The sequence below is a fragment of the Penicillium odoratum genome, assembly GCF_028828045.1.
Source record: "Penicillium odoratum strain IBT 22623 chromosome Unknown utg000001l_segment0_segment0, whole genome shotgun sequence".
NCBI lineage: Eukaryota > Fungi > Ascomycota > Eurotiomycetes > Eurotiales > Aspergillaceae > Penicillium > Penicillium odoratum.
The window spans coordinates 4,546,943-4,568,474 of record NW_026643143.1 but is presented as its reverse complement, the minus strand read 5'-3'; the positions used below and the strand labels follow the sequence as shown (position 1 = coordinate 4,568,474).

Sequence of the window (21,532 nt, the reverse complement as noted above, 5' to 3'; positions counted from 1 at the left end):
GTAAGTACCACTAGCGAGGAGAGTAAATCAGTGCATCAAAGTGGAGCGTCTCTCAGCTCAAGGTTTGGTAGATGTATTTGGCGTAGTATGTCTCGCGAATATACCAATTTATCTCACTTAATATTATCAACAGTAAGAGAAGTACACAATCAGCCACGTAGCCATAGATAACCATGGTATTATTCCTGTCGGAAAAGACGTTCTACTGGGTATAGCGAGGCTCAAACATGACCATGGCGACAGTAGTGGATCTCAAAGTAGGCTGTAGACAAGATCACCAGGAAGGCTGTCGATCTTGATAGAGGCTCTCGATACATCAGCTACCGCTGTGACCTTTTGAGACAGGATCGTTCATCGTTCACCCAACCTCTTCAAACTTTTGTACGGTATTCGGATTAGAATTGGACACCATAACACGCCAGACCCCGGACAGTAGGTCCCAGAGATCGCTTTAGAAAATCTATGAACCTTCACACAATATTAGGACTCTATTAGACATGTCCATTACTATCCAGTGCATCAATCCCTCATCCTGTTGAATACCATAGCGAGGCAGCCCCGACACCGGAGCCAAACTCATGTCATCCACACAATGACTCAACATTTACTGTACCAGTCGTCGGTAACACCTACTGATCAACTGTGAATACAAACGACGGGTACTGCCCAGTGAAGCCTTTTTGTGCCACGTGGCGAAAATACCGACCTCCCGTATCGAGTGAGTAATGACGGGACGGGCCGCGATGCGAACCCCTGATCCGCCCGACCGCGATGAACGCGAGGATACGCCACCGCGATCGTCGAGACCGAAGCGCACCACCAAACCACCGAAAAACTATGCTCGAGAGCAAGAGATCGACAACGAGCAGAGGAAGACGCGACCGCTACCAAAGAAGAGAATCGAACCCGAAGACCAGCCTGACGTGGCAACTTCGGACGACTCTGCGACCGAGAGCGACGACCTCGATGTCAGCAATTTGGTGCAAGAGATCGCCAAACTCAGGAGGGAGATCAGACTCCGCAATGAGATACATATGGAAGAACTACTAAAAGCCCAAGCAGAGTTTGGTGCCGCTCTCGCCCAGGTCCGACACGAGCTACAGAACCTGACTGATAGACCCTTGACACCGCAATGCCACTCCGAGGCATGCTCTCAGAACAACCATGATGCGATTCTCCGCGAGATTCAATCCTGACGCAAAGAAATTAGCGTCCCCGCTCCCACGAGTTCCCCATCCTATGCAGATGTCGCGCGCACTCCTCCAACCAGTTACCCGACACTAGGAAAGATACTCGAATCAATGGTTGATATCGACCAACATAACCCCCACCCCTTCTTCCGACCCTACTTACCCACCACCTCGTGCTACACATGGTAGACGCGCTTCAACTGCCGAAGATAGGATGTTGAACACTTGGAGAAGCGCCTTCAAGCCAGCCTACTAACCCACTTACTAACCCACGAGAAACTCGCTGCGATACTGCTTTCTGGAAATGTTATATGTTCTAAGGTTTTATGTATGGGCTTTCAGGAGACACAGCATACACAGATGGACATGTACAGTAGATTAGTGATAGTTGCCCTTTCGGCTCAGCCGCCGGGCGTTAATGAATTGATTGTTTGTATGCTCAGTGAGACAAACAGCACGACACTAAGCCCACCTCCCAGAACAATGGCTACGTAGGCCAATTTGACGTTATGGTTGTTTGCCATCTCCCTGTAACTCATTATATGGCGTTTTATCAGCCGGCGGTTGAGTGCTTGTCCAATTTCATTATCGCATTCCTCAAACACAGACTCTGCATAGTTAGCTTTGAAGTAGGCGAAAAATTGATTACCAGGAGGGGAGCTGTCCGCGAAAAGGCGACGTAAACAATGCAACGGGGCATCGGGGAACGAAAAAGGATTATAATGTGTGGCTCAAAATAAAATCCAGGCGGAGTGTCAATGGGAAATACCTTGTGTGACATGCCACACTGCGAGTATGAGCAATGTAGGGAGACCCAACCGCAGGATGTTGAAATTCTCAGTTGCCTACACATCCTCCTCCCGTGTATTCCGTCTTGCGCTTTTCACTGCATCCCTGTACTCTGGCTAGACCTATGCTCGAGATACGGGGTGGGCCAAATGAACCATCCTGGGCGTCTTGGCAGGTTCAAATTGAGGGTCCGGGCCAGGTATATATCCGGTAGCAAGTCCATTCTTCGTATTTGCGAATCTCAGGAGCGAGAATTTCATTTCTTGCTGTGCCCAACGTGTTGGGCCAACAGGTGGGGCATCAGCTGTTTACTGGTGAATCCTGATTTGTTGAAATTTTAACACTTAGCGGTCGTCTTACTAGCTCATAATGTAGAAACTTGAGTCCCGTCTATTGTATAAATCTCTCCGTTGCGGCATGATTCCTTTCATCCAGCAAGCAAGCCCAATGGACCACCCACCTTCTCCTTCTTCTGCAGATCGACCCGCTAAGAGGCAGCGCCGGCTATCCAAACAGCCAATGGATGATGTCCATGTGAGAGATTTCCAGTCAGAGATAGGTCATGCAGCGACCGCTCCCAAGGTCAGTCTGTTCCCGACAGCTACCGTAATGAACGACACTAAATACTCACAGACCCCCGTCAACGCGGCCGGTCTTCTTACAACGCAGCTCATGCAGATTCTGCGCAGTCAGGCGGACCTTGCCGTGCCCGCTCTCAAACTTCTCGACCTTTTTGTCTCTGGGACTGTTAGGTCGTGAAATCCGCCGAGAAGATCCATCTGGATGAAGAACAGCAGGAACTTCGAGAGTCCAACGAGTGGCTGGAAGTCGAGAACGATCTTCTCGTACAGCGCTGTAATGAATAAGCACTATGGTTGTGGAGCCGCGAATGCGTGCTTCGTGAACTTCATGCCGGCACAACTTCAGTCCTGAAAGCGAGTGGTGAACAGACTTTTCGTGCCGACATGCCTTTGGCAAGACCCGAGTAGCTTGAGAGGAAAGGCAGGGGAGTTTTGGGGGGTTTTGCGTATCTCAAGCTCTTTGATAGCCAGTTCTTCAATGTCTTGATCAATGTTGATGGTGGTGAGATGTGGTTAAACACTGTTGAACCGGGTGAAAGATATCAATTCTGACCAATTATGTGGTATTTTATTGCTAGACTCGTGGAAATGGAAGCTTTTCACTGCCCCTGCTGCCACGCTTCGAAGACATTTAAGCTGTCAGTCTCTACATCAATCTTCTTTCTTTCAGCTATTCTACCTCGCTAGTCAATAAATACCTGGTCTTCTGCACCACATCCATATCAGTAGGATAAAATGAACATGAATGATCTAGTTCGGGATGGTAAGTACGCGTGGATTTCTTACCAACATGTGCTCACGGTAATACAGACTCTGACTTCGACCTTGATCTCCACGCAATCTGGCGAGAGTTCTCTAGTATACCGACACCACCTCCCTGTCTTGCTGCTGACCACGGGGGTCATGCATTTGATCTTCTCACCCATTCTGCGAGAATGGACGCTCTGCCACCCCCCTTGATTGAATGCTTCTTCCACCCCAGCCACGATGATGCATCCGGCTTCCAATGGACCGGTCCGGATCCTCTGGCTATGTCCACGCAACCTGAAGATATTTTTCTCCACTTGTCGGCGTTCTTTCTCTCGGAGCATATACACTGGGTGGAATTTCGACTGACACGGCTTGATCAAGTCACCGGGAACATGATTGGCGAGCATCTGTTCTTCCTGCCTCGGATGGAAACGGTCATGGGAAACCTACGCCGAGTACGTGGGCAGATGCTCGACATCATCGCGCAATCCGCCGTTGGACCAAGGGTCTCCAGTTTCCGATTGTCTCTATGGCCGCGCATGGAACCTCTACCATACTTCAGTCACTCGGCCTTTCCCCTTCAGCTACACTGCCCACGATGCCAACCCTAGACACGTCCTTCTTTGTACGTAATATGTTGCCAAATTACAGTCAAAACTAGAGCAAGTTTTGAATGAAAGTCTAGTGATTGACTATTGCTCCGCTATAAGCGGAACTCCAAAAATTGGCTGTAGTGGCCCCTGACCGTAATTATTGCGCCACATTCCATTCCACATTTTTTCGAAACGAGCAATTTATAAAAGTTTGTCTCATTCAAGTAGATACCTACATACTATATATCAATCTGATAATTTTGACATCAGACTCAGCACAGTCGAGCTTTCCCTCACTCACAAAGATCGACATCAACTAAGTCCGCTAGGTCACCTCTCGGGATGTGATTCCACTGGTTAAGCATGCCAGTCATGTGTTCCTGAGATGTTCTCAGTGCCTGGTCAAACAAGCGCAGTCGGGCTACTTGCTGGTCATGGCGAACTTGAAGGCTGTCCCTATCATTACTTAGGTGCACGCCAGCCTGCTTCAAGCATTGGTTGGTTTCACTTGTTTTCTCGCAGTCGCGGTGCTTCGCCACGCAAGACTCCCAAAGACGACGATAAATTCCAACAACTCGAGAGGCTTGAAAGGCAAGCTTCCGGTCATGACGCTCGAGATCTGCCAGTGCCTCCAGTACCGTTTGAAAGGGCTCAGTCAGCAAGATGTCAATATTTCCATATTAGTTGCCTTGCTGGTAATATTGCATTTCAGGAATGCCCCGTCCTATGTAGATGCATTATCTTAGTCTCGATCGGCTATGCTAGCCTCTGTTGACCCGAGAATTTTGGGGGAAGAACTTTCAGACGTCGGTGCTGGAGGACTAACAAAATACCACGAAGTCTGCTGCTGCATTGACTTGAACATCTAGTTAAAATTGCTCACTCAAGTAATACTGTACTTGCTCATTCTCATCAAATGTGTTTTTAGCCTGGAATTCCACCCCTGCCATAGCTGAAATGATATATAAAATATGAAATAAAAAAAACCCCCAATAATGGCCGAGTCACAGAAGAACCCAGGTCATTTGGAAAATCCGCCAGGGAGCATGAGCGGATTCGCACCTATATCTTGGCTGGCCAATCATGAAGTTCAACCGTGGGGTATATGATCGGCTTCAAGGTCTTTCGGTACTGTGTAGCCTGTTCAAATGCATATGAAGCACCGATAACTCTAGCATCATCCCACCTACGGCCTACGAATAGAATGCCAGTTCTGGAAACGAGAAAGTCAGCCATTGCTGTGACAGCAACCTCAACCCGGGAATTGCAGTCACTTACGGGATCTCAGGTCCTGTTGAGATGAATTCATTGTGCATCTTTTTCAGAGGCCAGTCTTTGGGATAAGCTTGTAGGGGTACGGATACCTGTGGACAGCCGCCCACATTTGCTGCTGTCTCTGTCCATGCTGGTGCAACCAGTATATCGCAATCATAGTGGTCAAGAAGACTTCCCAGCTCCTTGCCCATTTTCAGCCGAAGAGAGAGTGATTCTTGATACTCCTCTGAATTCATACCGTAATGTTGGGCTTGTTGGGCTGCCGTGTCGAACTCCGTTAATTGATAGTCTTCCGCTTTTTCCTTGGAGAATTTTCTTGTGTAGTTCCTGATATCGTCAAGAGTACGAATACCTTGCGAGTTTTCAGAGAATGAGTTCAAGAATGATTCAATATCTAGCACAGATGGAGAGTCAGCTGAGAACAGAAATGTGAAATCATCACGGGTTGTGCCTCACTCTGTTTCAAAAGTAATCGCGACGCAAGTTTCCACTTATCCCCGAAGTGTTTGGACATGTTTAGCGTCCACGAAGAAAATTTAACATCATCAACGATCGTTGCACCGAGGTGCCTCATTTTACTAAGTGCTTCATTGAATTTCTCGGTGGCAAATTGATCCCGCTTCATGATGTGTCGTGCGACCTGTCCTGTTTAGCCTCATAAGCCACATAAGCGTGATGAAATTACTCCTACTGCTACTCTTAAGTTTTGAAGACCAGAGGTTATACAGTGCTCTACAAAGTTAGTGCAACCGAGGGGTCGAGGGACGCTATGCAAGTCTCGTGGGTCAACCTTCTCGCAGGAATCCTCGTCTTTTGGGTCTGTACAGCATCAGATTATACCTAGACAGAAACAAAGAGGAGATCGAATGACTGACCGGCTATAGCGGTGAGTATGAGGGCTGCATCTTTGACAGTTTGAGATAAAATTCCCACGCTGTCTTGATATTCGTTGGCAATGAAAACTCCATCTCGGGAAGTTAAGCCCGCAGTTGGTTTCATCCCGATAATACCGCAGCTACGAGCTGGCGTTGCAATGCTTCCGGAAGTCTGATGATTGTCAGATCAGTGCGAATATTCGAGTTCTAAGCATCTAACCTCTGTACCCAGTGCCGCGGCCGCCAATCCCAGAGCTGTCGCAACAGCACTCCCCGTCGAAGAACCACCGGCATCCTGATTCGCGCAGAAAATACCGGCACACTGGTCGCCTACCGGAGACCAGCCATTTGGGGCAATACCCGGAGATCTGAAATTCAGCCACTCAGACATGGTTGTTTTGCCAAGAATGATGGCCCCTTCCTCGCGCAGTTTGCGAACCACAGTTGCTTCAAGTGTAGGTTTTGCGCCTACCAGACCGCTGAATCCCGCTGATCAATATCGATAGCGTTAGCGTATTGGTGAAAATATAAATAATCTGGATGCAACGATGGCCAAGATGTAGAAAGATCTTACCTGTTGTTGACATGGAATCTGTGGTAGAAAATACATCTTTCAAGAGAATTGGGACACCGTGGAGCATGCCACGAATTTGGTCATTCTGACGTTCATCATCACGCTCTCTTGCGATAGCCAAAGCATCTGGATTGATCTCACTGACGGCATGCACCTTTGAATTGACTTCTTTGATGCGAGCAATGTATATCTGAGGATATTAGACAAGTGATCCTTATTCTCTGTTTGACTCACCTCAACTAGTTGAACGCTTGTCAATCTCCGTTCCTGTAACTCCTGGAGAAGCTCATCGATTGACGCATTGCTCAGCCGTAGCCGAGACTGGCTCATTTTAGATGTCAGTCTCTGCAGCCTGGATGAGACGGAAGTGGCTAGGGTAATGACGCAGGTTGCTAAATGAGGTCTTGAGTATGAAAGAAGCCGTTACCCCGGATGTGATGAACTTCGTGAACAGGAAGTTGTTGTTGTTCAACACTATCAGTTTCTTTGTGCTTTTTTTCTTTCGTGATGTTAGGTGTTTAGGACTGTAGAGGAGAAAGAGCGGTGGTGACATTATGATCGGGGTGTGCTACCTTTTATACAAAGTGACCGGGTGACTCAGTATAGGGTGATGACGCGTCTTTCGGGGTGGAGACGATTTCATTGGGTGTCAACGAATGTTAGTAATAGAAAGATGCCTGAGCTATCATCCCTTGGTTCTATTTAGATTGACAAAACTATGGTGTGTCCTGGCTCACGGGGCGGCCCAGTGGACCTAGACCGAAAAGCGTACTTCAAGATGTGATGGCTTACCATTGATTGCATTAGCGGTATTTCACGGTGGCGTAGGGAAACTATCGATTATTCCTAAAATAGGTTGATTCGAGCAAGGGTGCCGAGATGCTCCGAAGGCATACATCAAGTCTTGGTCTCATTCCCTGTACCCTCGGCCAGGTTATCCGTATTGGGTAACGCGAGAGATACCACGCCCCACATCGCACTGAATTACAAGAACGTTTTATCTCATTGCAGCTGTACTGAGTTTCTCTTCAACGAGGTAGGAAAATCTCATACTTTCAAGGTGTTAAGACTGCTTTGAAGCAAAGTTTGATGGTCTTTTGCGGGTCTCACGTTTCGCGACGTGCAAAATTAGAAAAACCCACTTATTCAAAAATTTCCATACTTGATCAACAGTGAGGGATATTTCCATCATTTTTTACGTACTTGCGCTATTCCAAGTCGGCCGATTCTTGTCCACGAGGACAAGATTTGACTGATTTAGAGTAATGCTCCTGCAGCCCATAATCTGAAAACCACCCTCGTACTCCTTTCCCTTTACAGACTTTTCTGTTGTTTTATCCCTTTGGAGCTTCACGTTTCGCTCCCGCAGGAGATCTGATTTCTTTCCAGCTGTCGATCGGCCATTATATTTCCCGAGTCGTGACGTGTCTGTTATCCTCTTCACTGCTCGTGGTCTCGACGTCCGAGCGAGCTGCAATGAAATGGTTATCACAAATGTGAGCCTGCTTTGTGGGTCCGAGGCGCAGTCGTTGTTGCAGTTCCTCGAGTTTTAGTGTGAGTGGCTGCTGAGTGCCTGCGTATATCTCGGTACCGTTTACAACTACCCCTGCGTTTGTGCTCGAGTCTCAGTCCCAAGGGTACAATTGATAAATGGAGATGTTTTTTTACTTTGTCTTAGACCGTCCACATCTTCATGAGATAGACCTATCCTGGCTTTTCACTATCTGCTGTATTTTTCTTGGTCCTTCATTTGCGTGTATGTATCTAAAGAAATAGTTGTGGATTCCAGTATAAGTGATGTTTTTATGTGAGATTTTATTGAAAATGTACACAAGGTGAGTTATGTCAAGAGAGATCACATGCCTACTGGGTTCAAAAATCCTATCATTCCATGGTGTGGTTTAAATCTGAACTCCTACAATACAAATATATTGCAACTTCATAACCACCTTCTTCCGTACTAAAAATAGCGTTGCCAGCAGAAAATACTATAACTCACTTGCACACACCTTTCCAAAGTCAATCTGATCGATGAACAGATCTCCAGTATCTATCCAGCTTGTCATAAGCTCTAAAGCCCACCCAGTAATATCTTCATTCACGACCACACGTCGTATTGCATATTTTTCTTTTGTGTATATGCTGAGTAGCTCCTTGTGGGAGTTTCATCCCAACCGCTTCTGTGGACTCCCACCGGGGCAACTGCTGCAGATCTGGCGCTTGTGGCAATTAAAATTGCCAGGGCTTACAAGGCGGAACTGATACCTACCCTATTCCTGCGAAAGCGTGTCGTTTGCAAGTTATGAACTTGCTTGCGGTGGCGCTGAAGAGTGTCACTGCGTGTAAAAGCCCGTCCGCAGTCAGTAGCCTCACAAGGATATTGCTTTTCTGTCGAATGATTCTTCATATGACGATCCAAATACTTTTGGCGTTTGAAATGCCTTTCGCAGCCGGGCTCTTTACAGCGGATACGCGGGGACTTGGAGATAGCGCTGGGTCCCCTTCCATTTATGCTGTCAAGTTGGGCTTGTTCCCCTTGTTTAGAGGACTTAAGATCCTGATGGAGAACAAATCCACTTTGAGCTGACTCTTCACAAGGTGAAAAGGTCGTGGAGGTCCCAGTGCTCGATAGGGATGCCGTGGTAGACAACATTGACAATTCAGAGGAGGGGAGCTGCTGCTTCAGATGCCGAGTACAAGGTTCGATGACTAGAATGTGATGAAGAGACTCTTTTTTGGTCAAACCCTGCCGTGTTATCGAGTTACGGGATGATATACCCTGCAGTATGTCGAATACGGGCGTCGAACTCAGTATGGGTTTTGGCTGGGTAGAGGTCATCAGGGACCCGAAGGAGAGATCTGGAGACTGAGAGTACCCATTCTCTTTTGACCATGAGACCTGCTCTGATGTAGAGCATTCATTGTTATTTTGAGCACCTTGAAAGCCAGTGAGTATTTCGGGGATGAAGTTTGGCTTGATGGATATTTGGCACTAACGAGATAATCGAGTCAATCTCCATATGTCGTACTTGCGCACCGAGAGAGCTTGTTGGAGTGTCCGTCGGGTTTGTGAACTGATATTGGTTGTTTTCAAAGATGAGTTCAACTCCGCCAAAGATACTCCCTGATCTCCACACATAATATAGAGGAGAGTTTCCGTCATCTCTGTGAATTTTAGCAAGGATAGAAAGCCATAATCAGGTTTTCGTTACCTACGCTCTTGAGTCAATAGTTGCCGATTTATTAGATCATTGTTCAGGGGCCAGCAAGGATTCTTCCAGTGAGAGAGATTTTGATTTCCTTCTACTGTTTTCATCCATTGTACCAGAATTTCACGGCTCTCATTGGAATCCAGGTCGTTGAGTATGAATTCATATAGAGCTGTTAATGACTGAGGGCTTTTCCGCGTCGACAAATACATTCGCAAAGAGAGTTCCTTGGTCATGCATTCTATCATGGCGAGCTGCATTTGGTTGAATGGTATGTCGAATCCTAAAGCGCGCGTCAGAATGGCTTTTTCCAGCCAACGGCCAGGCGGATTACCGGTCGGATATCTCTCCATTTTTGAAGCATTCAGGACCATCTCATCAGTCTGGATGAGAAATCAGAAGATGACTCCTGATCGAAGCTTGCAGCTTTTGAGTCAATTCTTGTGCGAGTGGGCCACCATCATCCCTCAATGGCTAAGGCTAGGCTATAGAACCCCTGAGAACCTAGTAAAAGTGGTTCCTGATCTTCGCCGATCGGGCAGATTTAGGCTTAGCAAGGATATTGGTATGCTATACCTAATCAGTCATATCTTGGCCGAGTGGACAACATTTGATAGTTTGGGAATAGCGTAAATTGACTAGCTGCATATACGAGTAGTGATCTTAGGGAAACGTTCCCATCAAAACTTTCCCTACGATCCCTGTCTGAAGTAGCCCAAACTACGAAAGTTAATTTCTTTTCCAACTTTTTGAATGTTAAAAGGAAGTAGCACCCGACGCAGTGAATGTACTGAGAAAAGTATCCTTCGTATTATATGTATCATCTTGCAGATGATCGCGAAAATCTGGTTCTCTGCTGCTTTCCATATAATCGATCACCCTCCTCTTTAACAAGTACGAAACTCTGATGGGAATCCTATCACAAACGAGTATGTATCATATGCCGAGACCACTGTCTTACGACCTAAAATATTCTATGGTTAGGCCTATAACTAAGAGTTATACAAAACCAACGACGCCATATCTCATCTCAGCCTGTTCAAAAGTGGTTTTGCCTAGTCAGACCACCTGGTTAATGATCCCTGCAAGTCCATTCCGTTTTAGGCAAATGTCTTTGTTCCAGAAGAGATTTGCCTAAAACGGAATGGAAGGAAATTTATCCAGCCCTCTGAAGTCTTCGTAGAGTCAAGTGGGTGAGGTAGAGGCACGCCCAAAGACGATTGAACGGTTCGAGAATTTGGAGGCTCCAGAACGTCTTCCGAAAAAATTATTGCCTTGTATGCACAAACAGAAGCAAAGACCGTAAGTTACTCGGGTAGAGTAGTAGGTCTGATGCTCTTAGCCGACAGAAAATCAAGTGGAGGTAGAATTTGTCCCAATGGTGACGCGTCTTTGGAAAGGCTCGACAAATAGTAAGACCAGGCCGAGACTGGTGGAAGGCATCCCGTTGAAGGAGGGTAGGCATTCTGCGCTATACTGTTCTGGGGGAAATGCTACAGCCATCCCTCTGTGGCGAGGAATAGACAAGATGATTTCGCCCTGCCGTTCTTGGCATTACAATACTGATTTTGGTCGCTGTCCTCGGTTAACGAAATTTCAGAATTCACGGCAGCATCGATTCGATCTGTCGCAGTCAAGGCTATCGGGGTGGCGTTTGAGGCCGAGGTACTGACTTGTCTGCCTTATGGTGTTCTTCAGAGTTGGCTCCTGCAAGCGCTATGTACCATCAAGCTAGTGGAAACGAGAACTACGGAATTTATTACAAGAGTCTCTATGGAGATGGCAGAACATGTTCAGGATAAAATAGAGATGGATAGCCTATATTTTTTTGAGCTAGACTGCTTATCGGCATTTCCCCAGGCGCCAATCGGTCTAGAAAATCGGTTTAAGTGTGTTTCATCTACGATGCACATCAGAAGCGAGGCAGGCATCTTCTGGATACGGTCGGTTCCTTGGTATAAGCATACTTGTTCAATATGTAAGAAACAACGAGTCCACCCACGAACATGGTCCCATGCACGGCTGGAATTAACCCTGGTCCGCATCCCCTTTGCTTGAGCAGGTTCGTGCGCGTAGTGGGGATATGAGCCAAAGTTCGGGAGTGATTCTGGGGCCACTGTTCTAAAACAGGAAAGAGATATTCATGTGAATGTCCAACAATGGTGTTAGACAGTTAGTGACGTGGTGATAGGAAGGTAATGGCGCGGTTTCCCACATCGGGACTTCCTTTCAAGGCTCCCCGGTCTTTTGGAGTGACACCTTCCTTTCTTGGATCTTATGCTTCGGTCGGTGAGTATGGTTCGGTAAAGGCTGGCCAGGCCAATGGAAACAATCTTGACTCGACTGTGACCTTTCTTATATGATCTATTGACAAGATATTGACTAGCTGCAGGCTTGACTAGAAGATTGACTATGCAGTATTCAGATTTAAGAATTAGGCTTGAGATTACTGCTTAACCTATGAAAAAAACCGAAATTCTCTAGATCGGCCCAGAGCTGAGGCTTGAGATATCATACTTGAACTTGTATGGCCTGTGTTCTACTTTTCAGGCGAGCCCCGCTACAGAGTAAAAATATAAAATAATAGTTAACTAAATAAAAATAAATAAAAATAAAAAAAATGATCTCGACGTGCCGGAAGGGGAATCAATGCCAAAGGTAGGGCTAGAACACTGGTCTGAGCGGAGTTCCTCCTCCTATTCTTTCCACTCCAGCCTCGTCCCGTCCCGCGGGTCTCGATAGTTCTAATGGTCAATGAACTGTAAAGTGGGGGGGGGCCCTATCACCGGACTTTGATGCAGCTGTATCACATGGCTTGGGCTCGGTGCGCCTCAGTGACCGACGCCCCTAATGTGTGACCAGGAAATAACCAACGTCCTAGGAGGAGCGCACAGGGCGGTGTGCCAGAATAGCTTTATCATACATATATCTTCAATGAGCCCTCTGGAAATGAAAAGTCAATCTCGTGGATAGATTTCAATTTTGTCTCCTCCATTATTATCATTCCCCGATTTAGATCATTCGGTGCTGTGGCAAAACGTCGAACAACCACCGCATGAGCATGGCTGGCGCCCAAAAGCAACACAGTCGTGGTGGTAAGAAGGAAGACGACAACGATGCATTGATGCGTTTGGTTAGTTGCCCCTTCAGCTTGATGGAACATCAAAGATCAGACCATAGAAAATCTTAACTGACCTCTCCAAAGCCCGACAAGGAAATTGCAGGATGCATCAACGATATTGGAATCCCGTTCACCTCGACCGACCTCGCGAATCCGAATCCGCAACATATCCAGATAGTCTTCGAACGGTTCGCGGAACTGCTCATGAATGTGACTCGAGAAACTGTCGAGCCAGGAATGCATGCAGCTGCAAACGAAGTTTGCGGAGACTATCCAGATATTTTTCCCAAGGAGACCCGTAACCTCATGGGGCTCCTCATTAGAATCCAAAAGCTGTTGTCGGAGGTATGTCACAACGAACGCCTCCACAAGTGTTGGCGAAGAAAATTAAAATGCGCGCAGTGCGGTATTAACGACTTCACTTTCACCGACCTGAACAAACCAACCCATGATCGACTTGTGAAGGTCTTTTCCTACCTTATCAACTTTGTCCGGTTCCGTGAATCGCAGACTCCGATCATTGACAAACATTTAAACGATACTGAGGAGATGAAAACGCGCATCCAAGAGCTCTCTGCCAAAAACAAGGAGATGCGACAACGCCTAGCAAGATCGCAACAAGAACAGCGGATAAAGCAGCCGGAATTACACGAAAAAGTGGCACGAAACGACGAGCTCAAGGCCCGGCTTTTAGATTTACGTCGTGAGCAATCGCAGGTAGCGGAAAATATTGATCATATCAAGTACCAGCGAGCACGGAGGCAGCAACAGCTTGAAGAAAAGACACAGAGATTGGTTCGAACTCGGCGTGAAGCTGAGAGGCTGCAACCTTACGCTTTGGAATCTGCGGTCACATTGCAGTCATTATTGAGTGAGCTAGCCGGAAAAATTAGGCGGGAGAAAAGCCAGATTGATGGATTGCAAAAACGAGCACGAGAATTGCAGACCTCGTCAGAATTGTTCACAGTGGCCTCAAATAATGTCCAGACATGTGTCACGCTACTTGAGGAAATATCCACCGAGATGCAGAAGGAAGATGAGGAAAAATCTCGCGCCGCCCGGAACAAGGAAGCTATTTCAGATCAAGGTGCCAGTGTACGAGATATTGAGCAGACAGAGAAACTCCTGCAACGCCAACTAGCTCACTGGGATGAACGAATTGGACACCTTCATAAGAATGCCCAAGAAAAGGCAGAACTTGCACAGACCAGGATGGAAGAACTTCTAAATGTACAGCAACAACTCCGAGAAGAACGTGCAGAGAAGCAAATTCCTATGGAGCAAATTCGAATCCGCACTGAGCGGGCAGAGAAGAAGGTACGTATTTTATGCCTGTTTGCATTCGAGAGACATGCTGATTCATCGAACTTCCTATCTAGATGGAGGATCTCAAGGAGAACATCGAGAGCGAGATCCAAGCAGCAAACAGCCGGTATCTCCAATTGGCATCACGTATTGAGCTCTATATGACTGAGCTAGAACCGCTACTGTGAGGCATCAGTCATTGTAACCTCCGTTTAAATTCAAAAATTCGGCCTGAGACTCAAAGATCCCCGAAAGAATGTTCATATTCATGGATTTTCATCATGTTGCAGTGTTCTGCTCTTGTCGTCCATCAGTATAAGCTTGTCTTTTTTTCATCAAGGGTCTCCATCAAAGCAAGTTGTTTCATGGATATATTAGGTCCGGCCCAATTTCATTCATCACAAATTCGCGCCGAATAGTTTAACAAGGGAATCTGAGTATCCCATAATCGGTTTTCCCACTTAGTACTAGGAAGATTTACGCCATAAACATATTCACCGAGGAGCAAATCTCTCTCTACTCGCGAGGCTGCTATGGCGGTCGCGGCTAAGGCTCTGAATAGCCCTTGACCCGCAAGCTCTGTTGTAATAGTAAACGCTACGGCATCTCGTAATTGAAGCAACTCATCTCCAACAGCGATAACCAACTCAGGCGGAAGGTCAAGAAGCCTCATCTGGTCTAGATTCTGGCACTTGAAGGAATGCATGCTTGGGTAGGCGGTACTTTGTCGCCCAAATGACCAATGTCTTTTGATGTACAGTATGAGAAAGGAAAACAAAGAAACGAAAAGACACAAATCGGTACATGGTTCGGCCTTTTATCTCTGGTAAGGTAGATCAATTAATGAACTGGCATTCTCTGGGAGGTTATAAATCTCTAATTCTTTCCAAAACACACGATCAAGACGTCAACATGAAATACTAAGAGAAAATTTTGTATGTTCTAGGTTGTCTTATATGATTGTCAGCATAAGTCGTAAGGCCAGCTACAAGCACCAGTACAAGAAGTCATTGATCAGGCCAGGGCGGAGATCACAGTGTCACAATTGAGTTTTCCGGAAGGACATCTCCTTCATGATGGAAAGTCCTTCATGATGGAAAGTCCTTCAATTCCCAATATCAATCCCACATCCAACCCTTTTTCTTAAAAGAAGTAAATAATTCATCATTCTCTTTTTGAGTAAGGGGCTGCCAGGTCAAATCTGGAAAGTTTTCTCGGCAGATTTTGAGCCATTCTTCAGATCCTAAGGACATCCGGAGTAGCAGCTGCGGTGGGCATCGAAAAAGCACATGATTTCTTTCCTCTGGTGTTTCTGCCTTGGCAGCGATGCAGAAAAAGAAGTCATCGGGCTTTTCAGTGCCAAAGCAAAATTCGTAGCATTTAGGACAATTTAAGATTTCGTATGGAATAAGCTCGTAGAGATCTCTCTTTCCGACCCCAATATCGTAGAGAATTTCTTTCTGGCGAAGCAACCGAGCTTCGATCTCCTCCTTGCTTGCAGAATCGTATGTGACATTCCAGAGAGTGCTTAGCTTTTCTGGAAGCCAGGTATTTCCCAGAAGACTTCGGACACGCATTCGCAGGCGGAAATCCTCTTTCACTTTCTCTTGAAGGAGGTGGACAGCCGTATGCGATCCTAAAGGATCCCGAATAGCATCCTTTAAGGCCGTGACAAGATCCTCCGATGGTTCGCGAACTTCCCCAAGAGCAGCATTTGCAGGCAAAGTCTGCGAGGCGCTTGAAAAGGAGGGCATCTTATTGAGTTCAGGTGATTTTGAGATGAAGAGCTGAAAGGGGGACTTGTAAACGCAGGCAAATTGGCTCAGAATTTGGCTAGCTTTACCTTCCAGCTCTCGCCCAAGTCGTTCTCTGGGATACTGAATGATAAGAAAACTGAATGATTGGAATACCTAAACCCTGAGGGCTCTCTCATTTAAATCGTTTGCAGGATTTTCATTCATGATCTTGTGGGCCTTTCTATTGGCCGTCAAGATGCCAGGAGCGCGAATTTGTCCGTCTTCTATATCCAATAGCAATAGGTATGTAACCGCCAGGCCTTTCCAGTCTTGAGTCCTCACGCTCAAGTGCTCAGATGCATGTGTGTGATTGCAAACTGCCATACTGCAGGCCACGTCAGCAGGAAACTTAAGTTTGGAAGTTCCTGGGCCCTGTGGCTCAAATCCTTGCTCCATGCCAGCACTGATTGCCTCTACAAGCATGCTAGAATAGGCTGTAAGTGACATTATCTTCTACCTTCTCGATGCTTTCTCCTATAGCCTACTCGCGAGTGGCCCAAGGTCCTAGTCTACGTGCAAGTCCCCAAACATGGAAAAACATAACATCCTGCACTCATCCAGTCCCTGAGTCGACCCGACTGATACTGGCTTAAAGTATCAGCCCCTCACATCTTATTTCATGAAAGACTGTTGGAGATAATGGGCCGGAGTCTATTCACCATCACGAAAGTTTTGTCGAGCCGGGTGAAGGGGGCATACGCATGCCCTTGCCCTAAGATGACCGAACGAATTTTGCGAATTTTTTGACTTTTCCCAAAAAGAAAAAAACAAAAGGCCGTCTTGGTAAAATTCTGTTCTATGAATGATGCGTCTTTGAAAAGTACCCACACAAAGCAACATTCGGGCGGAATTTGGGAGAGACATGATGTTGAAGGAGGGTATGCATTCTACGCTATACTACTTTAGGTAAGATTCACTGGTCTTCATGGCAAGAAACAGCCAAGGAAGAGGCAAGATGACCTCACTTTGGTCTTTGTGTTCAAAAGAATTTGATCCTCGGCTATTTCTTCAGTCTACGAGAAATCAAGACAAGCCGCGGGACTATCGACTCGTCACAGCCAAGACCATCGAGATGGCATCTGGGCCAAGAATGACATCAATTTTTGGCGGTTTTGATAATACATGGAGTCTGCGAGCGCTATGAATCATGAAGCCAGTGTATCATGCCAGTGTATCTATGTTGAAAGTCATTCAATTCATTAATGTCAATGAGAGGATGACTTACAATGGAGGTTAAAGACTATGAGGCTATCAGGTTTTAAGCGGGATTTTTCATTGAAATATCAACAGATGACAATCTTATTAAAAACTTCGCAGTACATGTGCCTTGTCATTCGGCAGAGCTTGAAGGATGTGCTTGTCTCTCCCGTCTTAAAAAGTCGCTATTCGCTGACTCTCGTGACCACTCCATCCACAATGTTCCCCTCCAGTGGGAGCGGCTCAAGATCAGCATGAGTGTATCAAAGTCTATATCACCATTGACAAGAAGACTTCCGTTTGTTACTGTTCCTCCGGTCATGATATGAGTGCGAGTTATATCCGTCTGTGGGCTACGTTTTGCGTCACCATTCATAACTAGCGATTTGCCGCTGATTCTGGTGCTGACGCGACCTTTCTTAATATCCGTGACGGGTTTTATTGTCTCTTTTGGTACAAGAGAACCGGAGAAAGATTCGTTCAGTTCATGATATAAATTGTAAATGAAAAATCGAGTTCTGGCTGATAGACTTGGTACCTTTCTCATCCAGGAGCGCATTGATCATGGTGGTCTCGGTGCTATCTGACAGGCCTGAACAAAGCATGAATAAAAAGTTGGCAAAATCTCAGGTACGCAACATACCTTTACTAGCAGTGTCATTTTCTGCATGGTACGCCTGGAGATCGAAAATGCTTGCAGATAGTGGGCCGAGTTGCGAAGCACGCTTTTCAGTCATTCTATCATTAGCCTTGTGATTCAGGACTAAAAACATCAAACACAGTCATACCGTGTGATCGTGCTCTTAGTGGGAGTCCTCGGAGTTTGGGTTGGTGGCTGCTACTTGAGCTTCGATCTGCTGGATCCCGTCTTGAGACGGTTTTATATGCTGACGAACCATTTGGAAGGAGCGGTTGAATAGCAAAGCTCTAGTCTGAGGGGATGTTGGACTGAGGGTGAGCACTTTCGTCCCGTGGTGTTGAAGAGTGTCGGTCAGTCGGGGTTGGGGGGAACGGCAATCCTACCAGTGACTTAGTGCACAGGCTTAGGCCGCATTGATAATCAAACAATCCTGCCCAATGGGACTTGTCTCGGGAACGGGCCCACATCGTCTTCTGTTGGCTGTGATAGGGTCAGCCCGACTAATCTAGTCTACACGTAAAATCACATTCTTACCACTTCCCAGGCTGTTATGACCAGTACACCGTTCCGAGAAGGACTTATGCCCCTTTCTTGGCCCGGTAATCAGCCCCAGCACCCATATATGCATCTTGCCAGTATTCCTGCCTATTTTGATAATGCCGGCTTGATCCAATCGCAGACGACCCGTTCTTATTATCTCAAATGAAGGTCATTGGGACCCGCATCTGCGTGGCAAGATCGGCCTTTTGGTATCGGCATACCTGATTAATACGTCCGAAAACGTATTCACCTACGGACATGGTTTCATGCGTGGCTGAAAGCATCCCTGGTGGTCATGGCCCCGTGAGCAGGTTCGTGCGCGCAATGGTTGACATGGATCAAATTGAAGAGTGATCATGGGACCCTTGCTCTTAAATAAGAAAATGATATACCTGCGAATGTCCAACAATGTGGTCCGGTAAGCAGTGCTGTGGGGACACCAAAATTGAGGGAGATAGCGCAGTTTTCGACGTCGGGACTTCCTTTTCGGGCTCCTCGGTCTTTTGGAATCACAGTTTCATTTCCCGGATCAATGCTCTGGCTAGCCGTTTGGTCTCACTTAGGGGTGGTCTAGGTTCGGTGGTCTAGGCTCTTGAGGATACGTACAAACAGGGCGGAACTATTCAATTGTCACCCATGAGAATTCACCAACGAAGGGGCTTGCGCTCCGATTGCCTTGCTGAACTGAATGTGTAGTATGAAGCTTGGAATGCGCTTTATATAAAGTAGAGTCACTAGAAAGTCAAATTGAATCGAATTCCCACGATTGAACTTGCATGCGCTCCTGCTTTCCATTCCGGCGAGCCTAGCTACAGCCGAAGCCATCTCGGCAGAACACCTATTTGACTCATTCTGTGAAACGTTTTGTGTATGTCAGTCGACTGAGTCGACCTGGAATTCACTGATTTCTTTTACAGCATCTTACGAAATCTTTAACCCTTTGTTTTAAGACAACATACGATGTTGCACAAGCCCACGAAGCGGGCGAAAGGAAGATTTCCTGACATCGAAAATGGTCTCCTCACTTGGATGAAATCTCAGCAGAAATTGGGTTTTATCCCAGCGACTGTGACATAAGAAAGAAGGCTTTGGATTTGCGTGATTCTCTAGGATGATCAGAAATGTATGATGAGAAAATTCGCTCTGCTGCTTGGATGGAGAGATTCAGGGTCAAGATAGTCCAGCAATGAAATACTTTATCTGCTGTAGGCAGTGCTTTCATGGCTGCATCTCCAGAAGTCTTCACGCGTTCCAGACACTTTTCATGCCTTATTTCTCAGACCTACATCTTGCTATTCAAGAATATGGCGAGATTTCGTGACAACAGTGTCGCTGGAAGTCGAGAAAGACTTTGCGAGACGCTTCGTTGCATAGTGCTTGCATTCTTTAGATTTTGAAGACTCTTCTTCGGCCATCATGTGTTGTCATTAATCTTTCGTATTCCGAAGCCCATCATCTGGAAATGCCGGCCCGGTACTGGTGGAGGATGCGTTGGAATCGTTTGTGACCTCTGTCCACCTCCCGCCCGTCTAGCAAGATGAAGTGCAGACCGAGGCAGTCTTCGCCTCAGTGGTCTGACTTCGATTGGCTAGCTCAGCAAGTCTTTCCGGGTAGGATTGAGTGGGATGAATCTCCTCAATAGAGAGTTCCACGGCGAAGAAATGTCTACTGTGACCTGTTGGTACCGGCCCTCGACAATTACCAAACAGCCTCATATGAGCATCACCCCAAGAGCTGGATCAGATGGGGTTTGAACGGTTCAAGATATTTTGATTCATTCGCAATGTAATCTGAAGCAGCTTCGATTTATCGAACGTCGTTTCGAGTAGGCTCGAGCAGGGGGGTCTCGTGAATAGATGTGGGGACAAAGAGAGGTAAAAGCCGAGAACCATGATCTGATCATTAGCCCGGATGGCAGGTCATTAGAGAGAACTAGACATACCACCATGTATAAGCATGTAGCATGGCCGGAGGTTTACAACTGTAGGCAAGAGGCGACCACCCTAGACACGTATTGATTTTGCAAGTGTCGTGTCGGAGAACGCTCGAGCAGGAGCCGATGTGAAGCAATGTGAGGACCGAGAGAGGAAACACTGGTATTATAGTCTGAAAATCAGCTGAAGTACGTATGACAATCTATCAGAGTCAGGTCTACCACCGGGAATCAGCATGATGCAGGACCGGGGGGTTGCACTCGAAGACTAGAAGTATTATCAAGCATCGAGGTTGTGATTTGATTTGAAGTGAGCAGGGCGTATTGAATGAACCATGATTTCAACATCTCACAAGCAAGGGAATTATGTCGGCTGATGAAATTGGTCGAGATGATGGAGAAGCGACGTTGGTCTCCAGGAAGGGAATGGAAAAGAAGTAGCACCTGCGAGCCCGGATGGTTCCTACTTTCCCACCCATCACTCCCCTCCACTACCCCCTACCATCCCAGGATCTATTTTCCTACAAACTATCAGCACAATGTCATTTTCACAGAATACCTACCATCACCCTCCTGTGTCACGATCTTGATATAGTATGACTCGCTCAGCTTATTGACTTATGTCATTGTCTGAGCGGGGGATGCTGGGCCCGGTCGCCTACGACGAAGTGATTTCAGAATTTGTCTGTGAGCAGTGAGCACTAGTTCTCGAGGAAGCTATATGCTTCATTTCAACAACTCCGAATAATTGGCAGTCAGGATTTGAAGGCCGGTTTTTGATGCCTTCATGGCCAGGTTGTATCTGACCTGGTTGATTGCCACAGCTGTCTTCTGTCAGGGCACCCATTCAGCTTTAGTTCACATGGTACGTATTGAGCTTCCGCAGAAGTCTTGACTTTACTGAGCCACAGAAAGCTGAAAATCTGATCTAGCACTTCACGCACATCCTCGTACTTTTCACGTTCCCCTTTCCAGTCCACTTCCGACGACCGCTGAGCTCACACGTCCTTCAGAAGACTTGAAGCTCGAGATCAGCACAATCGAGTCACGACGGCATATTTCTGCTAGCTGGAAATAATGGAGGTATCATCACTTACACTCTTTTCCCTTTCCAGCTCGACTAACCTGCAGCTGCAGCCCATTTACGGAGTCGATCGATTCTAT

At 46.7% G+C, this 21,532-nt stretch overlaps 4 protein-coding genes across 4 annotated transcripts; 1 reads left to right on the top strand and 3 right to left on the bottom strand.

The window, feature by feature from the left end:
• Window positions 1-5,177: 5,177 nt before the first annotated feature.
• N7520_001686 (Amidase) lies at window positions 5,178-6,957 on the bottom strand (the record flags this gene model as incomplete). The annotated part of the gene is made up of 7 exons (XM_057135621.1): window positions 5,178-5,572; window positions 5,635-5,818; window positions 5,870-5,997; window positions 6,054-6,225; window positions 6,274-6,542; window positions 6,628-6,817; window positions 6,862-6,957. The coding sequence occupies 7 exons, from the start codon at window positions 6,955-6,957 to the stop codon at window positions 5,178-5,180; spliced, it is 1,434 nt and encodes a 477-aa protein (XP_057001557.1).
• Window positions 6,958-12,852: 5,895 nt separating this feature from the next.
• Window positions 12,853-14,450, top strand: N7520_001685 (Kinetochore protein Nuf2; the record flags this gene model as incomplete). The annotated part of the gene is made up of 4 exons (XM_057135620.1): window positions 12,853-12,969; window positions 13,042-13,302; window positions 13,360-14,274; window positions 14,337-14,450. Coding segments are annotated over 4 exons (1,407 nt in total), but the record flags the coding sequence as incomplete, so codon positions are not given.
• A 930-nt stretch (window positions 14,451-15,380) lies between these two features.
• N7520_001684 (uncharacterized protein) lies at window positions 15,381-16,016 on the bottom strand (the record flags this gene model as incomplete). Its single annotated transcript, XM_057135619.1, has 1 exon — window positions 15,381-16,016. One exon carries the CDS (start codon window positions 16,014-16,016, stop codon window positions 15,381-15,383), a length of 636 nt encoding a protein of 211 aa, XP_057001555.1.
• Window positions 16,017-17,740: 1,724 nt separating this feature from the next.
• On the bottom strand, window positions 17,741-17,992 carry N7520_001683 (uncharacterized protein; the record flags this gene model as incomplete). The annotated part of the gene is made up of 2 exons (XM_057135618.1): window positions 17,741-17,847; window positions 17,899-17,992. The coding sequence occupies 2 exons, from the start codon at window positions 17,990-17,992 to the stop codon at window positions 17,741-17,743; spliced, it is 201 nt and encodes a 66-aa protein (XP_057001554.1).
• Window positions 17,993-21,532: the final 3,540 nt, after the last annotated feature.